Source organism: Micromesistius poutassou (genome assembly GCF_964030765.1).
Source record: "Micromesistius poutassou genome assembly, chromosome: 2".
Classification (NCBI taxonomy): domain Eukaryota; kingdom Metazoa; phylum Chordata; class Actinopteri; order Gadiformes; family Gadidae; genus Micromesistius; species Micromesistius poutassou.
The window spans coordinates 14,679,476-14,704,089 of NC_140272.1; the positions used below are offsets into that span (position 1 = coordinate 14,679,476).

General features: G+C 42.8%; 1 protein-coding gene across 1 annotated transcript in view; it reads right to left on the reverse strand.

The window, feature by feature from the left end:
* cdh22 (cadherin 22) overlaps nt 1-24,614 on the reverse strand; it is a gene marked incomplete at both ends in the record, with an annotated part of 72,132 nt that overhangs the window by 41,692 nt on the left and 5,826 nt on the right. Inside the window, 3 exons of the mRNA XM_084463433.1 lie at nt 1,034-1,201; nt 3,753-3,872; nt 19,593-19,887. Of these exons, the coding sequence (XP_084319559.1) occupies nt 1,034-1,201; nt 3,753-3,872; nt 19,593-19,887 (583 nt within the window). The remainder of the gene's footprint in view (nt 1-1,033; nt 1,202-3,752; nt 3,873-19,592; nt 19,888-24,614) is intronic.

A 24,614-nucleotide genomic window follows, 5' to 3' on the forward strand; every position in this document is an offset into this window, starting at 1 on the left:
GGGTTTATTGACTGCCGTGCCACACATAGATTCCCTTTATTGACTATCTTGTCTATATTACTGTGTGTGTGTGTGTGTGTGTGTCTAGATGACTGAAAAAGAGAGAGACAAAGAGAGAGAGAGAGAGAGAGAGAGAGAGAGAGACAGAGACAGATAGAGTGACAGAGAGAGAGAGCGACAGTGAAAATTAGCTTTTTCTGAGTGCTAAAAAAAAAAATGAAATATCAAAAGGGATTGAAAATTTACTTTTGCCATATTCGGGAACATTAAGACAAACTGCACTGAAATGTCATTTTGAGTTAACCTTTTGTGTGCGATGCCTTCTCCAGGAACGTTTGCAAATGCCATTATATAGCTGGACATACAGGGACATGTATACCCTCAGGGGTAAATCAGTCCTTAGTAATTAGACCTTCTCATGAGCTCACTCAGGAAGTTCCAAAGGCCTCACATCCCATTACTTTGAGATCAGGTGTTGGTCTAACACAGAATTATAACGAAATTCTGTTTCGTATTTCCTCGTTTGACGTTTGGTCAGAATACGGTATTCCTCTGTTCTTACCAACGGTTGTTGCAATCCCACCTGGTCTCTTTAGCTCTGCCTCTCTTTACTCTCTTCCTCTCTTCCCTCTTCCTGCCCTTCTCCCCTGATTATTTTCTGTGGGTTAATGGATTCCTCTCTCAGTCTATAAAGTGCAAGTTGAGTCCAATGTGATTTGCTCGCTTCACTGAGGCGCAGCCAAGAAAAACGTAAGCATTCGTTTTATCATCTGAGGAAGAAAAAAAACCAAGCACACCTATTGCACATTCCTGAAGATTTAAGCGGCAAAATATGGTATTTTCCCTTCCGTTTAATACTGCAAGTGTTAGTAAAGGATCCAAATCATATATGGACTTATCTGCTGACGATCAACAAATAGATTTGTTGTTTTAGCACTGGTCCTTCTGGAGAAATCCCTTCAAAGGCTGTGTGTGTGTGTGTGTGTGTGTGTGTGCGTGTGCGTGTGTGTGTGCGTGTCATTGTGTTACCCACTTTGAGGAAAGCGAGGCGGGTTGTCATTAACGTCGGTGATGACAATGGTGACCGTGGTGGAGCCAGAGAGACCGCCCAGTTGTCCCGCCATGTCCGTAGCCTTGACAACAAGCTCGTAGCGGTCCTGCGACTCACGGTCCAGATCCGCCACCGCCGTCAGGATGATCCCTGGTGATGTTGTCATGACGATGGCAATGGGTGGGGGGGGGGGGGAGGAAGAGAGGAAAGGGGGGGGGGGGGGTGATTCAGATTCAACAAAAAGGTCCCATTCCTGTTTAGCACATTTTTCGCCATAACAAGTTACGGTTCTCCTCCCCCCATCTCGAATATTGACTCCCATGGTGCACTCTAATGTGGTGGCATGAGCACAGCTCATTCAATCGCCCCACCGAACCTTGTCACGTCTCAGTGGAGGACATTGTGTCATCGTGCTCATACTTTGTGTGCATGCACTATTACGTGCCTGGGCTGTATTCAAAATGACACTGTTTGGTTTGGGGAAGAGAAGCCAAGCCTTACATGGAAGATAGCGCATGAAAACTGTACTGCTTCAGTAGTGGCAGAGCTCTGCCTGGTCCCCTGTCGTAACAAAAGGGTTTCAGGAGAGAACCGGAGTGAGAGAGAACCAGAGAGAGAGAGAGAGAGAGAGAGAGAAAGAGAGAGAGAGAGTGAGAGAAATAGGGAGAGTGAGAGAGAAAGACAGAGATGGTTAAAAAGGAGGAGAGAGAAGGAAAGAGCAACGGAGAGAGAGAGAAAGTGAGAGAGAGGGGGAGAGAGAGGAAGAGTGTGAGAGAGAGGGAGATTAAGAGAGGTAGAGATATAAACAGAGATAGAGAGAGAGAGGGAGATAAGGAAAAGCAGAGGGAGTCTAGCTTGATTTAGACCAGAGTGTAAGCAATTGTTTTCCTCGCTTCTCGAAAGATTAAGATTCAATTTTTGTTAGTATTTTCTTTCGAGAAGCGAGGGCTTCTCGAAAGAAAATACTAACAATAATTGAACTTTGTTTGGCCTTGTCAGCAGTTTTGTCCATCCATCCATCCCCTCGATCTATATATCCAGCCATCTATATATCTTTCTGTCTCTCTATCTATCTATGCAGTCACACTTTGAAGCAGAACAATCTCCCTGTTTGAATACAAACAAGGGGGCTTTGTCTCATCAAATCCACAAAGAAGTAGAAATATTCTTAGATCCTTAGAACTGGATAATATATGCAGCATGCAGTTGTAACCTATTCCCATTATTCATCCTATCCACTCCAGCCTCGACATGATCCATAGTGGCCTTTACTGCTCATGTCAAGTCACTCCCAAAGGTGTGCTTGGTATCGGATGCACAGTTCTCTCACTCGGGTCACATTAGGCTGCTCCATGTTGCTCCAGGTCATGCTGTCGTGGCCAAAGCACAGAGAGCAGTGGAGCAGAAGAGTGGAGAGACCATCCACACAACACAGCCAAAGTCAACACCATATTCATGTCTACGATAATAATTTGTTATAAGCGTTCATGTGATTTCACAACATTAATCAATGCTATGATAATCATTAATTCTCCCATCATTGTCACAAGATTTTCTAAAGAGTCAGAGGCAAACACACTGCATACACAGCTTTTTCCTCTTGCAAGACTTTACACTCTACTCAAACTATTTGATCTGCAACTCTTCTTACTTTAAACGCATGTTATATGCATGGTAGTGGACAACTGCAAAGCCAACAGATGAGACGTCGGTCGTCTGATATGTTCAAAGTTTCAATGCAACCTATGCAACAGCAAAGTAATGTCTAAGTTGCGTCCCCATGTCTTGTGACCCTACGGATGAGCTTGGTCATCCCATTTCCTAAATAAAGGGCCTTGCAGTCTCCCAGAGAGCACCTTAGGGAGAGAGCCATTCATCATCCCCTCTTCGCTGCTGCTAACCAAATGAAAGTAGGAGGAATCAATTAAACATGTAATGCTCCTCCCGGGTGGGGGGGTATTTGCAGAGCACCATGGAGGCTAGACAACACCTGGGAGACCGTGGATGGGGCTATATCATCTCTAGTACCTGCCAGACCAGCCAGTGAGATTCTTCAATATGCTGACTGAAGAGGAATGTACCACTGGTCCAATTGTCAGTTTGACTCTCCCTAGGATTGTGCTGCCCAGCAAATCAACTTTCACATTTGAAAAAATGTACTATTCAGGAGACCTAATGGTTGATCATTAGTACATTCCTCACATTTACTGTCCCCTCATTTGTATGCATTCTTTTCTTAAAAAGGTTAAATGACAAACGTCCGCTAAAGCTCAGAAGATGTGATGCTGTAAAGTTGTCACTGTTGCTGTTCCTCATTTGAATAATATAAATATATTTACATCTATTATATTTCCACATGATATGAATACATTATATAAATCATGTATTTATGGATCGCCACCATAATGTTTCCATTCGTAAATATGGTGTGGTGAATGTGGATCGCATACGTCTGCATTTATGAGAGGCAATAAGTAATGCAATCTTAATGTCTCAATATTATGCATTCCTTTGGCCAGTCTTAGTCCCCATTTCATTGTTAGCAACATAATAAGACAAGCTGCAGAAAAATAAATTATGATAAAATCATCCATAATATCCATCCATAATAAAAGCTTCATAACCATCAATGAAACCATAAAAAAAGAAAGACATATTTATAAGAAGAATAGTGGTAATGCTGCTGCGGTTAATTTCTGACCTGTGTGTCGTTCCACAGTGAAAATCTTCTCTTCCTCCAGAACGCTGTAGACCACCCTGGCACTGCTGCCATAGGTAGGGTCGTCAGCGTCGGACGCAATGACCTTCATCACCGACGCTCCTGTTAAAAGAGAGAGAGAGAGAGAGAGAGAGAGAGAGAGAGAGAGAGAGAGAGAGAGAGAGAGAGAGAGAGAGAGAGAGAGAGAGAGAGAGAGAGAGAGAGAGAGAGGAGGCACATTGACAGGTAAGCACACAGCAGGGACATTATGGTGTTGTATGAGCACAAGGACACTGTGTGTATGTGTGTGTGTGTGTTTGTGGATAAATTTGTTTTGGTGTGCCATGTGAAAATATACATGGTATCTTACTGCAGCATGCCGGGAGAAGGTACTGATTCATCCGCACGTACAGAATCTTTTACGGATGTTTTGAAGGCTTAAAATATCTTTCCACTAAAGCATACATTTCTTTGGTCTTGGACTCCTGAAGTCTAGCGAACAAGTTGTGCTCACAAGATGAAAGAGGACATCAAATCATTCAACATTTCTTCAAAGACTGATAAAAGCGCTTGAAATGTTCAACAAACAATTACTACAGATTACTGGCACTTAGGGATGAATCACTTATTTCCACCTCCAAAACAATGGGGTGTTCAGGCACACACAAACACAATGTCTGTGGTGCGTTATTAGCTACCAGGGTGCTTTATTCAGAAGCCTTCAGCACTTAACACACAAGTCACATATTTGCATTCACTCACCCAATTTTAGTAAAAGCTAGCCCTGAGGTCCAAAAAGCTTAAAAGGTCCAATGTTTTCTCTCTGTTTTTACATTTTCTCAGGTAAAGAACGGTTGACAATTTTCTTTTTTAGCCAATGCTTTGCTTCAAGTAATTATTCCCCAAAACAAAAAAAAGGAGGAGCGGGTGAAAAACAAAAGAAACGAGGCTCAATTATACCTGGCAGCATGCGTGGCTTCTCAAGGACTCTCGCGTGTCAAGTGTACGTCACTGCCGCGCCACTGGCCGGGGCTATAGGTAATTACTGACAGCTGGTGTTGCCCACCTAAAGGTCACAGCTGTAGCCTTTCTCTGAGCCCTGTCATGCTACCGTCCGGCCACATAATGGCCGTATGCTAATGATGCTAATTAGCGGGAAGTGTCACAGTGCTGTTTGTTTCCTGTCACCCATTGGGGCTCCCAAGGGGCTGGCTGGGGAGGGGGGGTGGGGGGAGTAGATTATCATTAAAGCCACCGGGGCCATTATCACGGACAGCTCTGATCGCTAGCCCAGCACCGCTGTTGCCAATGGCAGCCGTTTCACCCCTCCGACACACACACACACACACGTAAGTGGCTGACTTGTCGGCTAACATGACAGGCAAAAGACGGTTAGCAGGAGCTAGCTAGCCAACGCTAGCCCCCCCCCCCCCCCCCCCCCCCGGCACTGTTTCATAAAACTCCATTTCATTCATTCATTTTATGAATGTATGTATGTTTGCATGTGAATATATTTGTTGTCCACACATACACACACAATAATGGCGTATGCTTTGATGTCGGTGTTGGGGGGGAGGGGGGGCATCTGCTTTCAATTACCCCATATCTCTCTCAATTCGTCCAAAACTGGAATAATTGGCTGGTCCGGCGTGGAGGTGGGCTCATATGTCATAAGCCACCGAGATACTCCTAATCTCAGCCAAATATGCATCGCTACATGGTGGCTGATCGCGAGGAGGAAAACATACGATGCGTGACAGCGGGAGATCACTCCCGATATGCCGCTCTCATCGCATCGCAAACACAAGGCCAGGAGAGGCTGGCTGTTTTCATTACTGCACACCAGCAGGCTCTGCACACATTCTGCCTACCTAAGTCGCCCGGGCACAACGTGCGTCCAGCCAAAAAGCACATTTTCTGTCCACGGGATTACTGTCTTATCTTAATTTTACCCTGGTTACAATCAGCGAGACGCTCAGCTGTTCCAGGGCTGGGAGGCTGGTGGGAGAACTATATATATGCAAATTGTCCTTTATTGTGGTTATATTAATAGAAAATGGAGGATGAGGAGGATGTGGGAGGGTTAGGGGTGTGGGGGGGGGGACACTATGCAAGAGTGTTTCACTGCAGGATTCATTAATTATTAGCTTAGATGGCAGCTCTCTTCAAGTGACTCTACTTCTGATGGACATAATGGAGATATCATATATATAGACACACACACACACACACACACACACACACACACACACACACACACACCAGTGGCAATTTCTCTAAGACTGCAAGGGAAGCTCAGCTTCCCCTAAAATTTTAAAAATTAAATAGTCAAATATATACTCTTGTGTTAACATTTCATTGACTAAAAATGTGTTAGAACACGTCCATCTCGAAGACGAGTTTGTTCTGAATCAGCTGCTTATGGCAGGTCGACTGACTCGATTTCCTTCTCATACATTCCTGTAGCGTCACAGTGCATTTGCCTGTTGAAGCTCAGCGTCCATCCACTTCAATGGGGCTGCATAGAACAGCTTTTTTTAGTGCGTCGAAAGTCGACGGTCATTGGATAATGCTGTGATTACGCTCAGTGTCTCTACATGGGGTGAATGGAGGAGTGGGCTGACCTGGAGGCTAGGCTTCTGCATGATGATTGGAGGGTCTGCGAAAGACTGAGTTGCCATTTGATTGACAGCGATTTTGAACTATAAAACGTCGCCAGAGCGCTCTTCAGTCCTTAGTCCCATCGCAGATTTTGCAAGCGAGTCGAAAGGCAAACTGCAACCTATTTATTGATATTTGCTTGGCGAAATTGCTAGATATTTTTCATTGTACATTTCATACAATTATACACACAATTCCTTGCTTCAGTTTAACATAATTCCCACATTTCCTTGTTCAATTTTAATATTGTTTTGTAGGTTGGCCATCACTTTGATACCTGAGGTCTGAACTTCAAGTGCTGTATTCAGATCAGGACTTGAGTAAAGACATGGAGTTGGAGAGTGCAATGCCTTGGAGCTACATCTGCAGCTGTAGAAAGGAGCATCTGCTGTTTGAAGCTGATTTTTTACAAACATTGTTTACAAAATGTAATATTTTAAATAAATATATATTCCAATGACAAGCTTAGTGCTGTCATAGCTTTCTGTTCCTGATGATTGCTGATGCTATGATGGAAAAGTTAAGACACCAATAGCTCAAAGTAATATTGTTTTGACAAACATTGATTAGGAATCTGAGACCAACCAAAAATAATCACCAGTAAGCGGCAGGCTTTTGATGTGATAGGGATCAACCGATTTTTTAGGTAAAAGAAAATAAAATTGGCGAAAAAATTCGGCCAATGCCGATACACGTACAAAGCACAAATATCTGCCGATATATCGATCATTGTGTGTCACTAGTGATGAATATATCAAGGCTAAATACACATGCACACAAAGTTGTTTTCAATTTCACGTAGTTGATGGTGCTATTCTCCGTATGTGGCAATCTTGCCTTTGCAAATCCCTGCCCACCTGCCACATGTGTCCACGTCCGTGGCAGCGAAAGGCGGCACCACCACTAACTACCATATAGCAGAACAAAGACAGTGTATGAGCCTGAAGTGTGAAGCCACCCCCGTGTTCAGTGCACCCGGCGATGGCCCCTTATTAGCCTTTGTGCAGAACAGCCGTGCTTTAACATAAAAGGCCTTTTAACGGAGGAGGTAACACATATCATGTCCACTGATAAGATCATATAAAAAATAAATTGATTAGGAATATATTTCCTCTTTCTTTCTTCTTTCAATGGGATCAGGTTGGCTTCACACGCGCTAACCCTAGCAGGTTAGATTTATGCATGAGCTGCTTAATGGCACCAACACAGGCTGTCCAAATGGCTTCCCACCCCATTCCGCCACTCCGGGGGAGACGGTTCAATTACCGAGAGGGGGGCCCGGAGGAGTGTGCCGCCAGCGCGAACCAGACACCGGACTGACAGGCCTTTAAGAGGCAGCCTCATAAAAGAGATTTGTGCACGTCTCAGGCACGTGCCTGTGTGTTGTTGTGTGTGTGTTGTGAATTGTGTGTGTGTGTGTGTGTGTGTGTGTGTGTGTGTGTGTGTGTGTGCTTGCGCCGGCCTATTCTAATCTGTAGGACCAAGCAACTCCCTCCCGCATTATGGATCATTTAGTAAAGCCATAAATGCTGAGGTGTTTTCACATGAAATGTTATTTATCCACCGCTCCCCACCCCAACCCCCCCCCCAAACATGATTAATTCATTCCTTCCCCCTCCCCCCCCCTCTCCGTCTCGCTCTCTCTCTCATCCACATAAACGCCTCAGTGCAGAGAGGGTAAGAGAGAAGGAGAGGGGGGAGGGAGAGAAAGACAGATAATTAGAGATAGAGAAAGAGACAGACAGACAGAGCGAGAGAGAGAGCGAGGAAGCAAGAGAGTGAAAGAGAGAGAGGGAGGGGGAGGGGATGTGGTGGAGGTTCGAGAAGAGGAGGGGGGGGGGGGGGCAGAATTATGGGGGAAGCGGGTGGGGGTGGGGATTAAGTATAAAAGGAAGACAAAATCTGTGGCGTCATAAAAGCCAATGGTGTGCTTACCAAGATGCCTTATGAGGTCTCTAAGAGGATTTAGACATATTCTCCATCTACCGAGACGCCGGCCATAAATCTGCAGCCCAATTATTCTCTCGACTCGTGTTTGCGCGTTGGCATGCAGACAAGGCTGTTTGTTTAATAGGAAATTGCAGGGACCCACGGTGGGGCCTAAGTCAAGCCATTTAAACTTCCACAAGACAACAAAACTCAATTGAAGCAATCATTGATGACGGAGAATGAAAGCGGTAGGTAGGATCCATAACAGGAATCGATTGGTAAACAGCCCCCCCCGCGTCCTCATCTCTCTTCAGGAAGAGGTACACAGATGTTTTTCACTAAATACTCAAGGCATCATCGTAGGTTGACTTGAACACATGCTCTTGTACAGGGGAGCTGTTGAAGAGGGAGGAGAGTCTCATCGTCCTTCATCTCGTGACATCACTCCCATCATTCACAGAGAAAATGTCTTCCCTCGTCCCGCTTTCATCTTCAGGATGACATGTGCCAAATCCAAAGTCTCGTCCTGCGACTTGCATGAACAAATGCACGCATGCGCTTGGCACGGACGCACACTTTTCAAGCACGCTCTCTCACACAAATAGATGCTCTCACGCAAATAGTGAGCCACACACAGACACATGTGCACATACACAAACACACAGACACCATTAAGCATGCATGCAAGACTCAGAACGCAGACATTAAATAGTGTGTACACATTCCTCCACATAGACACGCGCACACACACACACACACACACACACACACACACACACACACACACACACACACACACACACACACACACACACACACACACACACAGGATGACAGGGAAGAATCGATGAGGCCCGACACTGTCATTGACTGTTAATGTTCCTGGTCAGATAAATGGAGGTAGTTGGCAGGGGTTATCGATTATAAGATACACCTGCCCTGTCATATCTCCTCCTCTCTGCTGCTGTTCAGAGTGTACTAACCTCCGCTGTTAGCATGGCTCTCTTAAACGGTGAGTTCAGCAATTTGAAGACTCTCTGGGCACCTCCCTGAACCTGCGCAGCGTGAAGGACTATTAGTCCCTAAATCCTCAAGTGGCCTCCCTGTCATGAAGATTTAGTGAAAGAATGAGCAAATAGCGCCATCAATTTTCATAGGGGACATGAAGATATATATAAATGCAGAGTGGGTGAGGGAGTGGGGGCTAGGGAGCGAGGCAGAAGTGTGCGCGGAAAGAGAGAAGATCTATCTCGGCGATACCAGAGGTGTGAAGAGCACGGTAACATTTCATATCATGACATTTACATGTGCCCTGGATTTTAAAATGGGGATATATAGAAAGTAAAAATGCAATGGTTATTTATTTATTAAGCACTTTTGGTAACAATGCATTCATATAAAGACGCTCATGGCATCTTTAAAGGCAATTAATAGAGCAATGACGAGTGTAATATACCTCTGAAATTGTGAGTGAACCCATTCCAAATAAACCGGTATCTACTAGATACATCTGCAGAGAAGAGGACACACATGTGGACTCCAAATGGGATTATGTATTCCTTGGTGCCAATTATCTAGGCAAAAAAAAGCTGCACACGCCAGCTACTGTACACGCAGGTCCCACTTAAAGTTGATCCCAGCATGATTTACACAGATACAACAGAGGGTCTGCCTTTAGAACCACGCTAGCCCCAGTGCCTCTTCTGTGTTTTTAGTCTGATCATGTGTGGCTTCTCCAGTTCATCTCAGATCCATTTAACTCCATTTAAAACATCATATTTGTTTCTCACACAAACATGTTAAAATTTGAACAGACTCGATTTGCTGCAAAATTTCAAGGGTAACCAAAAATATCCTCAAGCTAGCCTACATGACTATGAGGGAATTTCAATGTGCGCGTGTGTGCGTACTTGCGTGAGTCTATATGTGTGAGTGGGAGAGCAAGGATAGTGTGTGTTTTACTCAAGAGGTAAAAGGCTCTGTGTAAATAAAAGGCTGAAAAACAGAATCTGGACTCCAATATAGTCTCTGAGCTTGCCATTATTTGTTTTAGAGATAAAAGTGAAAGGAGGTTGGTCAGTTTATAGCTACTGCTAAATGTATCTCGACTCTTCTGAGTCCCTGGTGCTTTGCTCCTGTTTTTAAATTCAACAGACCTTCAGGTATCAGATTGTCTTAAAACTACCGTCACATTTCAAGTACTTAATCAGCACCTTGCCATTTGGTTAATAATTTACTGTTTGTGTCTGCTCCCAGATTGCAGAGGATAGTCAATGGATAATGCTGAGGGATTATAAGGGGATTAAATTTTGTTATCAAGCTACAATGGTCTTTGTTGTTGTATGTTTTATTGGCTTGGTGGTTTGTCAGTCAGTGTTATCTGTGCATCTGTTGAGCGGCAAAAGGGATTCAGACAAAGAAGGTGTCCCAAAAGTTCAGAATTTCTGATCTACATTGTCTGGCAGTACGCTTGGAATAGAACAACATTGTCGACCACAATGTCAGTGTTAATACCACCATTGACAAAAAACATGTATGTATATGCACATATCAAGCTGGGATCTCTGATTACATATCAAGCTGTGCTTGATTTGTAATCAGAAGATTTTCAACAGATTCTTAAAAGGTTTCAGCATCTAGATATTTATCTACTGTCAACATGGCCTATGAGAAGGCTTTTTCTTTGCTTGCATTACCAAAAATGTTAAATCAGCGTTTTGTGTGTGTGGCCAATGCAGTGAAAAGCAAATGCCATACTTCTGCATAGCGTTTACTTTGTTTCTTAGCCTGGCTGGGAGCACTTATCCCTCCCCTCTACGAGCTGCCACGCTGCTCCACCTCGGCTTGGTCCACCCGTTATCTTGCCTTCCAAATGGCCTCAATGGATAATGGGTGGTTCTTTTTCATGTAGGCTACGCCGTCTAGGCTTCGCCTTATGGGCTTGTTCCCTGTGCATGCTCGCACGCAAGCAGGCGCACGGGACAAGCCCATATGGCGTAGCCTAAAATCATAGAGCTAGAGTTATAATAATATAACTATCGTTTTATTTGTTAGGCCAAGGCTGAATATGTTTACTAGGTTTAAGAGAAAGGCTTCTTGCTTCTAAATGGACGGACCCTAAAGCTTCTAATATCGATAAGAGGCAACATTAGCATTTAACAATGAATAAAGAGAATGATTTACTCTAATGCTTAGGACGTAGAAACGTAGAAACTGAATAGGATGGTTCATGTTAAAAAACAAAGAGCATTTGCCAGCATTTGAGGGTTTAAAGTGGATGCGTCATTTAGGTCGAAAATAATCTACCATATTTATCATGACATGTCCGTCACTCAATCAATCAAAGCTAGCAGCATTAGACCCTCTAGACTGCTTTCAGTCTACTGCCCAGAATGGTAGACCCACCAGCCTTGAAAAGGCACACCACAGACATTACCTGAATTTAACCATTAGATGATTGGAGGAAGCGCATTAGGATAATCAATTAGGGGTGGGTGAGAATATTCTAATATTCAATCACGAGAGTCCAATTCAGTTTTTACATTTGTTGTTGTACAGTTATGTATGCCCAGAAAAACATTATCTACAATACACAACCCTATATACTGATATATATGGATACAACCCAAACAAACAGCACCAGTACGCTAATGGGTACGCACAGGGAGTGAGTCTGACGTCATTCAACAGCGCATTGTGGATTGTAGAAGTTACATTGTTAGTTTAAGTGTTAGAGTGTCTGCCATTTCTGTTGGTAAATAGGCTAACTAATGTCAAAGTCCCGCAAAGGTTCCACCTGAGCACACTTCAAGAAAATAAAAGACAACTGAAATAGAGGTCTAGCGCCTCTGCAGATGTGCGGAATAGAGCTGGCAAACGCTATGGGGCAGTTCAAAGAGGGAAGCTTCGGTTTAGAAAAAAAAAAGTGGTTAAACAGGTAAAACACATGAGATCGATTGCGTGTTAAACACTCATACATTAGCTATAACACCCGTCTATGAAGGTTTGAACATTTGGAGCTATCAATAGCTCTATAGTTAATATTACTATCAAATAAGTAAATGACAAGTACTCTGCCCCAATCATTAGCCTAGTGTTTTCAACCTGTAGTATGTGTACCACTGGTGGAATGTGAGGTTCCTGCAGGTGATACCTGGGTTTTTAATAGAAAATATAATATTGAAAATTAATTAATTCATGTTTTGAGTGTTCTTTTGTGTGCTAAATGAAGTGTGAGTGAAGCAGCATTGCTGACTTTTTCTTTCCCTTTGGCCATGACCTTTCTCCAGTAATAATTGTGTTGAAAGGGGACGCTGGCACTCTTTGCTCAGCCACTGAATATGTATTTATACATTTGTTAGCCTTTGTATATGAGGTGGTCCGTAAAACTGACAACTATGTTTCAAAATGTCCACAATGGGTGTAGCATTAAATGTGCTGTTTGTGTATCCTGCTGGCTGTATGCACTTTAAAGTAGGTGGTGGAGTGGTGGAAACCTTTGCAGAAAAAAATAAATGCCCATACAAAACAAGTACTCGCTGAGATTTGAGCGGTGGATTCAATATAAATGTTTTAGTGTTTCCTTATGGAAGTAAATCTGTCTCATCGGATTTTGAAAATAAAAAGCCATTGAATTTTTAGCTCTGAATATTTATGCATTGAAATAACATCAGATTTTTTTTCTTCTGAATTTAACTAAGTAAAAAAAATGCAATAGTCTAAATTCAGATTCATAATGCTATGTATTAATTTCAACTTAAATATTTTCAACATGCCCTAATTCAACATTCCAAATTCAGCTGCAAAATTCAAGGTACGAAATTCAACGTTAACATCGGGGGACCGAAGAAAGAGCAATCGATCCCAGATGCTAGATCACGATCAAGCAAGGAGAGCTCGTCACTCGTCAAGGAGAGCTTGTCACTCGTTGGATACCTGACTCTGATGCGGGAAGGCATGTGCAAAGCAGGTTTTAGCCATGTCAACGAAAATGGCTGTGATGACGGGTCTTTCTTTCTTGATACAAACGTTAATTCTAAACAGCATTTTACACAGTAGCCTATAATAGGAAATGCTCAAAGGTAAATCAACCTGACTGTAGCTTTTTATGGGGAAAGAAGCAACGATGGTGGACCATATCGCCCTATCAATTAAATGGGATTGTAAAATGCTAATCAAATCAAATGTATTTATTAAGCACGATTATGTGAGGGGGAGGAGTATTTATGTTTTTGTCATATGCACACTGTTTTTTTTAACCCTTTTACTGCAGTTTGTGAAATAAACGATGAACTTACACTTGTATGTGAAGTGTGTGTTGTGTGCGTGTGCGTGTGTGTGTGTAATTGCAGTGACTTGGCTGGATTTGCATGCAGCGTAAGGGTAATTGTAGTGGGTTAAGAGCCCAATTTATTAGGGCACCAATTTGGGGCGATCCGAGGTCCCTTTGCCTATGTTTGGTATGTCTGGTGAGTCTGGGGTGATCTGAAGCCCGCTGCCCACTGTGGCACGAGAGCACAGAGCCGACAGTATTGCGCACTGGCAACTGAAGTGGCAGCAGCCTGTAGTCCCAGTGGAAGCATGGTGTGCCTCGGAGAAGAAGCGCCCGACAGCAACCTGATTTTAATTCTATCGCATATCATCCTCTTATCTGTATCATGACACTGTGCCCAATTCTGTCGGCTCGTTATGCCACCACAGAGGCATATCAACCGTTTTGCTTCAGCCAACGTGCTATTGCCCGGTGTCCAAAACGAATGCACCCATTCCGAGTGATCGATGACGATACAATCGTTACATTTTAAGCACGTGCATGTTTCCGCACGTGAACCACTTCATGTCTGATGTCTACGCTTCAAACTCGTGCATGTTGTAGAAAATGTGAAACAGCGCCCCCTGGGGTCACACTTTTCGGTGTGTCGCAGAATTTGGTGTAACACCCGCTCGCTCTCCTTGCTTGACCGCAATCTAGCATCTAAGATCAATTGCTCTTCCTTGGGTCCCCCGATGTTAACACTGAATTTCGTACATTGAATTTTGCAGCTGAATTTGGCATGTTGAATTTGGGGACGTTGAAAATATTTAAGTTGAAATTAATACATAGCATTTTGAATCTGAAATAAGACTATTGAATTTTTTAACTTTGAATATTTAGTTAAATTCAAAAGAAAAAAAATCTGATATGTTATTTCAATGCACACATATTCAGAGCTAAAAATTCAATGGCTGTAATTCAGTGGAAAAAAATCCAGATACGTTATTTCAATGCATAAATATTCAGTGCTTGAAATTCAAAAATGGCTTTTTATTTGCAAAATCCGATAAGACAGATTTACTTCCATATTTCCTGCATCCCTGAAACACATTTGTTGCTTTTGTTTCTTTCTCAGCAATGTGACGTTCTTACCACGAATGGAGCCGTGCTCAAGTCTCAAGAGGAGCAGTCAATCCCCTGCACACAGCAGACATGATTAAACACTGCAGCGCTATTGTCCTTTTTAGTTTATTAAAATTTCTTTCTTCCCCCCAAGTTCCCAGTTAGGGAGTTGCCTACTGTGAAACCTAGCTGCTTTTTTGTGTTCCTTTCAAGGAAGAGCTTACTGACAAGGCTGACCCAACAAAGCAACAGAAGCAACATCCAATGATATGCAAACAAATGTTATTTTTTCCTCTTCGTCGTGGGTGTTGGGCACAGATGGAGAAACAAACAAGGCTAGCAGAGAGACAGCTTTGGTCTGGGTGACACCGAAAGGAGACTTGAGTGAAGGTTTGGAAGCTTGGGTGGTGGGGGGGCACATGTGTGTGTGAGTGTGGAGGGGATGCTGTGACAAGAGATTTGAGCCGAGGGACTCAAGCAAAGGAAGGTGAATATGGATATAACCACCCCACAGCAGGCATAGCTGATTGCTTCCCCTGTTATTATGATGGACTGCACTTTTCCTTCCACAGCGGCCCAGTGGGGTGAGCATGGCCGGCCGTTGCTAACGGCTAACGCAAGCTGCGTGGTTACGTGATGATGATGATGATGATGAAAAAAGGCAAGTCTGGGGCCTTGCATCACATGCTTGTCTCCCTGCGTCATGTGTCCATCAGTGTCCGCGTAATCATGGAGAACAACTCTGTGACATTGATTTGATCTCTGGAACAGAATGGCACATAGTACCACCTCAAGCAGTATCGACGCAGCAAAAACCGCTGCTGGCTAGCAAAATGATTAAAAGTGTCAAACTGTGTCAAAGCGAGTGTGTGGGGAGTTGAATCTTACGTATGAACACTATTGACATGTCATAATAACCTCCCCGCCAAGACATTTCTTAACTAATTACAACAATGACACAGTCTAAGTGGTAAGCGGCATTGGTCTTAATATGGATTCACTTAACTCAGGTGCTTGTCTTTCTGCCTTTGAGTCTCATTATTATGTCTTCTGAATTAATAACTGTTGCGATATTATGCAGATAAGAAATGCCAAAATCCATTTTCCTCTTATGTTTGGAATTGGGCAGCTTGTATTCATGTAGCTTCGAATAAAGACATAGAATGTAAACACTGATCTCTATCAAAAACATGCAATCCGTTTACAGTTTACGGATTGCATGCTTTCTTATGTTTCTTATCATGTTCTTAATAGCCTTTTTAAATAGAATAATATGCTATATTAAATACGTTCATATCTTGTGTTCATGTTCTTTCACAATTGCAATTAGTGGGTGACATGTGTACAAGTCACATGTTAATCGAATAAAACATTAATTTCAGTCATTCAGTCATTCCTTTAACAGTCAATGGAACAAACCTGATGTCATATTGTGCACCATGGGGAAAGTTTGTACATATTCAACTAATATTAATGTGAGGAGGGAATAGTGTTGGCTAGGCATAAAGGAAAATAGTTACACTAAGGCCAGTAAGCCCACTGTGGATACATTGAGCTTGTCACCAAACCTCATCTGTGCATTGAATTGTTGATTGATGGCTTTTAGAAGTTAGAAGGTGTATGCTTTATAGCTACATTTAATTAATTCAGACACTCACCAATGTATGAGAATGACATAGGAGACATAGGACATAAGATCTCAGATAAGAAATATGAAACATAAGAATTGTGGTAGAGGACAGTGACAGTTATCATATGACAGTCTACACTTGACAATTGCGTTAAATTGTAAGGGAACCGCTTGTTTCAGTTCAATTTCAAAAACATCTACAAATAAATTGATTGGGGATGAGGGTTCTAAAAAGGATGGGAATGGCGTTATCCCCATGGTTATGACCCATCTGTTTAAGCTAGTAAGCCTTGTTGAGTAAGAGCGTTTTAATGAGCAATGGTGTATATGAATCATGCCGCACAACCTTGTGTTATGCTAATCATCCATGACTTTTACCCTCCGCTGACGAACTTTGCGCATATTCCGAAATTGGGCGGTTAGTCACCACTGACATCCATTTTATTCCAAATGAGTTTTACGCAGCCCACATAGCTGTCTCCTTTTTTTGATCAACACAATTAGCAAACGGACGGCCGTGGTCGATGTAAATGAAATGTTGCTCTGTACTGAGCATTCAAAATGATCACACTGCCTAAAACAGAGCAAAGCATCTTCACTCAGAACTCCAACTGCTCCCCTCAGTCTCTTAGTCCATGAGAATGTGCCTGTACACACAGAAAAATAACTTGTGGATTTGTTCATTGTGGGTTATTATTGGAGAAAAAATGACCCCGCCAGGGCAGTTCGTATGTGCCTACCGGTGTTGGACAAAACAAAGATACAGCTAGGCTGCTAAATACAAGTTTGGAATAGAATGGATGTTGACGGCTTGCCAACTGCTGAATGCTGATGGCTGCTGATTTACATCTCAACATAGACGATGTCAACAATAAACCGCGGATCTAAGCAAACCTGACAAATCCTTTAAGACCGATACTAACATGCTTAAAACACCAAAAGACTGTTTTTGGGTTCACTGGCACTTTGAGAACAGTGTCATATTTAAGGCACAGCATGACTGCACCCCAAGTAGTGCATGGGGAGTATGTTGAAAGAGAAAAAGTCAAACAGAATATTTCCAAACAACTTCCAACACCTTTCAAAGCCAGTTAGCTAGAACAAGGCGCTGTATTTATTGCCCTACCCCAGGGAGGTTTGTGGAAGGACGCGGCAATACAAAATAGGTTTATGGGCATTGCTTATGTGGCCCATGGCCCTGAGTTGTTCAAGTTTCTTATTACACTCCATTTTATTGAGCTCTTTAATAAAAAATAACAATTATAATGCTGCAGGGAAGAAGCAACACATGCATATGTCTTGTTGATAAACAATTAGACTGAATGGAAAATGTGTTTAATTTAATTTTGGCCAACATCACTAAGAAGTTGTGATGCAATGTCTACGGGTTTGTAAAGCACTCGTATCCAAGTAAGGGACACTAAGTAAGGATACAACTCATTGGCTTAAAGGGCTGTGATTAGCCAACACTCATTTTAGATTACTTTCTTCGAAGAACTGGCTATTTTCTTTCACCCTTTATTATTTTTTACCCTTTTTATTTTTTACCCTTTATCTTATGTCTTCTCCCTTTTTTGCCTTCTTTCCTTTTTCTTTGTCCAATCTTGCACAGCAGGGTTGGATTATGCTGAGGATGCAGGAATTAATTTGAACAAGACATGAGCAGCAAAGGGGAACTCAATTCAGCACCCTCCCTGGTGTTACTCACACAACAGTGCTCCCGTGGACCCACACACACACTCTCACTCTTTCATCCCTATGTCTCACAAATTCTCTCTCTCTCTCTCTCTCTCTCTCTCTCTCTCTCTCTCTCTCTCTCTCTCTCTCTCTCTCTCTCTCTCTCTCTCTCTCTCTCTCAAACAAATGAACAAACAAATGCAAACATCCACATGAAGGATTTCAGTATGGCATTGTGGTGAAAGGCTTGACAGCCAAACTGGATTTTTGGGAACACAACCCCTGTGCAAAGGTGTTTCAAAGACCTAATGCCATGCTCAGAACATTTTTGACACCTGCTTAGAAAAGTATATTTTTCAATTCACTGGCAAGTTCAGAAATAGGCACATGCAGTAAATGTTGAAATGATGTGTCCTTAAAGCGATATGAATCTATAACTATACAATTGCTATAGGGCTGGAGGTGGTTTGCCGGTTTCTATAATTGAAGTATATATATATAATTGAGTAATTCATCAGAAACATCATTTATAAGCCACTCTAGGAATTTAAAATGGTGTTAGTCAGATGTTAGTCCATTCTGATAGAAAGGCACAAGGAAATCAATTACTGCTTGTTGGTTTCTAAAAAACCGAATGGTCTAAAACAACCAAAATAAATGTCTGTTATAATGTTGTGCGAGTGTTCCGTGTGTGTGTTTCGTCTCCACATCGTGAACGTGAAGGATGTGGTTGCTTTGGATGAGACACAACCTTGAAATCCAAATTGACGCCAGCCTGTGAGATTCCCGCCTTGCTAATACACCTCCAGCAGCAAACCAAGAGTGCTTTCTTTTTCCCCATTTTTAACTGATTTTCATTTGCGCCCGCCGCCGCTCCTCTTTGCTCATTAATCCTCTCTTTCATATTTGCCCCCAAAAGATGATTGGTAGGGACGACGCGACCACAATACTCATCAGCTGAAAGAGCAAAAGACCCAACCCTCTCTTCTCCCCACTAGTTCCTACTCCTCTGCTTCGTCTGTCTCTCCACCGCATTCAGCGGTGGCTCAAGACTGTGCCTAGACTCTGGAAACTTCCATTGCTCCTTATTCTTTCCCTTTCATCCTGAATTCCCCCCTCTTATCAGCCTTTTTCATCTCCGTCTACCTTCTCTCTTGGCTCTCTTCTCTTCCCTTCCTGTATTCTCTTCTTTTCTACACTGGGGACGGGTTTTAGCATATTGCCTTGTTTTGTGTCTTTATCCCTTGGGGTCAACGATACCGATTTATATATTATTTTTTATTGAATGTGCTGATGAGAATGTTTTAGAAATATACTGGTAAAAAAAAAAATGACGTAAAGCTTGGCAATATTGATATCAATATTAATCCTATTTCTACATATTTCTTCTTTTTTTAGGGGAAAATGGGGCTTCAATTATATTTTTGCTACAACCAGAAGGCTGAGTCATTTCAATAGAAAGTTGGAAACTAGAAAGGAGAAAAATAATAACATCATCCACACCTTCATCCAACCTTTCAGATGACGATCCCTTTTCATGCTATCGCCTCCTAAAACCGTTCCCACGTACCTATGGGCGACAGCTCTGCCACGCTGCCTATATACGGCCCTTCCAGGAACTTGGGCTCGCTGTCGTTGATGTCCTGCACCTTGATGACAAACTCTGACTCGGGCTCCAGGGGGTCGCTAGACAGCCGGTCCAGGGCCTGAGCCCTCAGGGTGTAGAAGGCCTTCTCCTCCCGGTCCAGACGCTCTGTGGCGTGGATGTCTCCCGTGAGCTCGTCGATGATGAAGATGGTCCCTGCCCCTTCGCCAGAGATGGTGTACTTGATGGTTCCCTCGCCCTCGTCCGAGTCGGTGTGGATCTGGAACCAGACGCACAGGATACGTGAGTGCTTACATGCCTTCACTCATCCGTCTGCATCATAGAATCACTGAATCAAAATGGATATCAGCATTTGGAGTACACATGACCATTTTGTGGGTGTAGATTTCCGTTCTAAGAAGCCTTGCCACATTTTTGCAACCAGCAGCAGAAACAATCCATTTATCCACTGAAAGAACTTTTCTATGGCAAAGCTATTTTATATTCAATTTTGAATAACTTTTTTGATGAAAGTTATTACACTGCTTTGTTAAATGCGCAATTCTGATTGGTCAATTAAAGCAGTGAGTGGTCTAATTCATAATAGCAGACCGCGGCCTCAAACAGCACCGTTGCTATGGACACTTATCTTTATAGTTTTAATCGTTTTAATCGTGTTGACTTTGTATCACAATAATTATGTCACATTTCTTCCTGTTCATGGGAATGTCAGTGGCATGCATTTCCCACAAACAGCCTGTTAGAGGAACAGCATGCCTTTCTGCCCGCGACTCACAAAAATATTCTCCATTTGCACACTTTTCAGTTCAAATATATACCCACACAATAAACATAAGAACACCCACACATTTGTTTTGTGACCGACAGACATAGGGATATGTAGATAGGGAGGGTAGTCTACATTGATTTGGGGTCTTTGATTCCCAGTCGAAAGGTTCAGCGATCAAAACCCAAAGTCCACAGCCCACCCGTGGGCATCCTTTAGCAAAAATCTGTAAACCCCCACCTACCCCGGATCTAAATCTAAACTTCACTAGATAGAGAGGTATAAAGTGAATAGAGCTATAATTCAGCCATTTCCTCCACTACACTACTCCCCCGGCAACATCCACTGTTCAGCTCTCCCAGTATACCCTGTCATCGTCTCATCACGCCTCCAGTTCCCATGGTGATTTACAAAGCATCGCTACCTGCGTGTCCTTTGCAGGAAATGACGCCTAAATGAGATGATCAAAGTCATCTCCGAGAGTGTTGGATCTGGCGGGGCTGAGAAGTGAACTTAAAGAGCCCTTATAAATCAGAGGCATCCGTTCTCCGCTAATGTGATGAGAAGCTATCTCACTAGCCGTCCCGTGCACCGGCCTCCCCCTTTGGCTCTTCAGCAAGTACATGCAGTGTCTCCCCTCCCTATCTCTCTCTTTATGTCTCTCTCAAACACACCTTATACAGGGCATTATCATTCAGCTGTCCGTGCACCATAACGGTGGTTCAATCTACTGAACAGGGCAGGGGAGAGGGAAGGGGAAGAATCTGGCTGGCCTGGTTGGTTAATATTTAATGAGGCCTTAATTAAATACAGGGTTCTCATCTTTGAGGGGGGCTTTCATTAATTATTTGTTGTAAAGAAAGGACAGATGCAAAATATCACTATGACTTGGCATTGGATCCCCAGATACACCCAATGTAACCCCTACCCATTTATTCTCCAGTAGGGTATACTTTCTAAGCCTTTTCTCTCTTCATTTTAAATCCTCCCCAAGACAAAATAGACGGACAGGAGAATATACACTTCGTCGGTATAAATATTTCAGTGATAATAAAATACTTCCCAATGCCCAAAATAGAGAGAGAGAGAGAGAGAGAGAGAGAGAGAGAGAGAGAGAGAGAGAGAGAGAGAGAGAGAGAGAGAGAGATGTGTGGAGGGTAATAAAGAGTGAGACAGACGAGAGAGAGAAATTTCTCCAATAAAAGTGCATAGGAATATTCCAGCAGACATGTAGCCGCTCTGCTGCTGTCTAATGCTACCTCTCTGTTGCATCATGAGCTGAAACATTTGTGTCGGACACGGCCTCGGTTCTATTTGGTTGAGTACTATGCATGTCCATATGCTCAACCTGCCCTGCAATGCCCTGTGTGGTGATCCACTCCACCCCTCATTGAAGCCATACACAACCCAGTATTTCTGGTTCGAAGGCTACACACACACACACACACACACACACACACACACACACACACACACACACACACACACACACACACACACACACACGGACATGCACACACACGGACATAAACATTCGCGCACATCTTAAGATGGAGGCACATAGGCTCACCTAAGCAGAAATGCGTAGGAAGATCAGCACGCACACACAGACCCATATGTTTCCAAACCTTTTCTGGGTCTTTCTTTCTTTCAAAATAAACATTTTTAATGCTTTTTAATCGAATAACACGTCAATGATGTGAAAGGGTGTGCCCCCGTATATATATATATATATATATATATATATATATATATATATATATATATATGAGCCAGCAAAGTTAACACATTAATGCTCACTAGTAATCTGGATACCATAACAAATACAATAATATAACTCAAAAAGCTCTGCCAGCATGGCGTGACGGGTTTTGATTGACGCTGTTTCTCTCTTGCGGGGAAAATGGCCAAACAGGTTGGAAGTGATTTCCTATATGTGAGGCTGTTCTCTGCTTGATGAAAATGATGGCTGTTCCACTCTCACCTGTCTGCTTGCTCCCGCTGATCCCATTTTTGTAAGGTCAATAATAAATGGACATACTGTACATTTGGTTACGTTCACCACTTTAAATGTGTAACCCCTCAATGGACAGATACTAACCTTTCTACCTACTAGTGAGGTAACTATAGCTCGCTTGTGGAATAGGGGAATTGTTGAAAAGGCAAAATTAGAACATATGACACAGTAGTGATAGTAACTTTAGCATATTCTACAATGGAATTCAATGACAGATTAATAAATGATGAGATTTTGGTAGTCAAGGTATCTGCTGAGACCAGATCATTGTGCAAATGTGCCTTGAACTTGGCAGAAACTAAGTTAATCTTTTATGTTCATTTTCAGCTATTTCTTTGATATTTATCATAAGCCTTAGAAAAAATAGATGAAAAAAAAAAATCCAGCAGCGGCGCATATAGGGGACACACTGTATATATATATATATATACATATATACATATAATGTTACAAGAGTTTAATACAACAAGTGGTGAAAACCTAGTAATTGTGTGGTACTGTCAAGAGCTGTTGGCAATTTCTATTTTCTCTTCCATATCTTTGATCCAGCTTGCTGCTTCCTGGCAAGGTCTTACGTCTTTAAATATAACAGAATCGCACCAGATGTACCCACTGGTACAGTTTGCAACACAGAGAGATCTTTAACACTTCATTCCATTCCCATTGTAGTCTCTGTGAGCTCTGTTGCCATGCATTATATAACAACTACACAAGCCTTGAAATATGCAAGGGGTGACAACTCCATTGGTTGACCTTTAAAATGTGTCAATGGTTTGCACTGGAACAGTCTCCGTGCAAAGAATGAAGCATCTGCAGCATGTTGACAGAACCAATTATATAGACAACAACACATAAATTCAGTGACGCCGAAAAATAAATACTAAAATGAAGGAAATTGTGGAGATATTTCTTACACGTCTATGCACAGGCTCAGAGTGTAGGTTTGTTTGCTGTTGCTGTTCACTACATGGGGTAGCAGGCAGAAATGGAGACCAATAAGAAAGTGCAGAAAAACCACAGGTTTTTTTCAAGCTGATATTTTTGGTGGATGATGCATGAAGTGACCTGGCATCTGTGTGTTCACACCGCACTTTGTCCCATTTCGCCTATTCGCGCGAATAGGCGAATGTTGCCACGCGACAAATCATAATCTGTCGCTGTGCATTTTTGTGTGCATTCGCGGGGCGAATTTTTTTTCTGCCTGACAACGGTCATTCATGCCAATTCATTCTCATCAACCATGGCCGAGATGTGTGTCTGTACCTGTTGTGGAAGAGGGAGAGCCCGTCGTTTATGGGTTAATAATATAATCCGGAGGCGCACACCGCTTTGTGCCGTGATATTATATATATCGTATATATTATATGATATAGATATTTATATATTATATGTAGATATAGAGCGGGAGTCGCAAACGGCAACAATCACTTTCTCCTCCAAGCTGCGCTTCACTGAACGGTTGAACGGTGATTGGCTGTTTTACGTTACTTCACCCAGGGAGTGAACTGATTGGCTGTTACGTGACGTCACCCAGGGAGTGAACGCTGATTGGCTGTTTTACGTTACTTCTCCCACGTTACCCACAGGGAGTGAACGCTGATTGGATGTTTCAACGCGAATGCCGCGAAGAAGTTGAAATATTTCAACTTATTATTCGCGCCGCGAATTATTCGCGGCACGAATCCACGTGAACGCGCTCGCCGTTCACGTGGAAAAATTTCGCGCTGTCAATCAAATCTTGTCGCGCGAATAGGCGAAAAAAAAATTCGCTCGATTCGCGTCTCCACGTTCACTTAACATTGAAACGTGTCGCGGGGCGAAGTGCGGTGTGAACACACCTTTAGAGTTAGAGCTCGTAGGTAGCCTAAAGTACCACGTGTAGCTTAAATATTACACAGATGTATGTCTCACCCACTAATCATTGGGTGACCCCTAAACCAGGCTACACAGACACATGCACATAGTTGATGAAGTCCACTCACATTTCAAGCCTAACTCACTCTAAGCACCTGCGCGCTGCTGTTTCATAAGCTCCCAGCAAATGTGTGAAATCTATTTTTCTTAGATATTAAAAACTGATAAAGCGAAAAAAAAAAATTTCTCTCTGGTTCTGTGTATATTTCTAACCTCTGCCTAGGTCTCAAACAGGCGGGCGGGGAATTGATCCTCCTTAAGGCGGTGGAAGCGCCCCGTATCCTCTCTC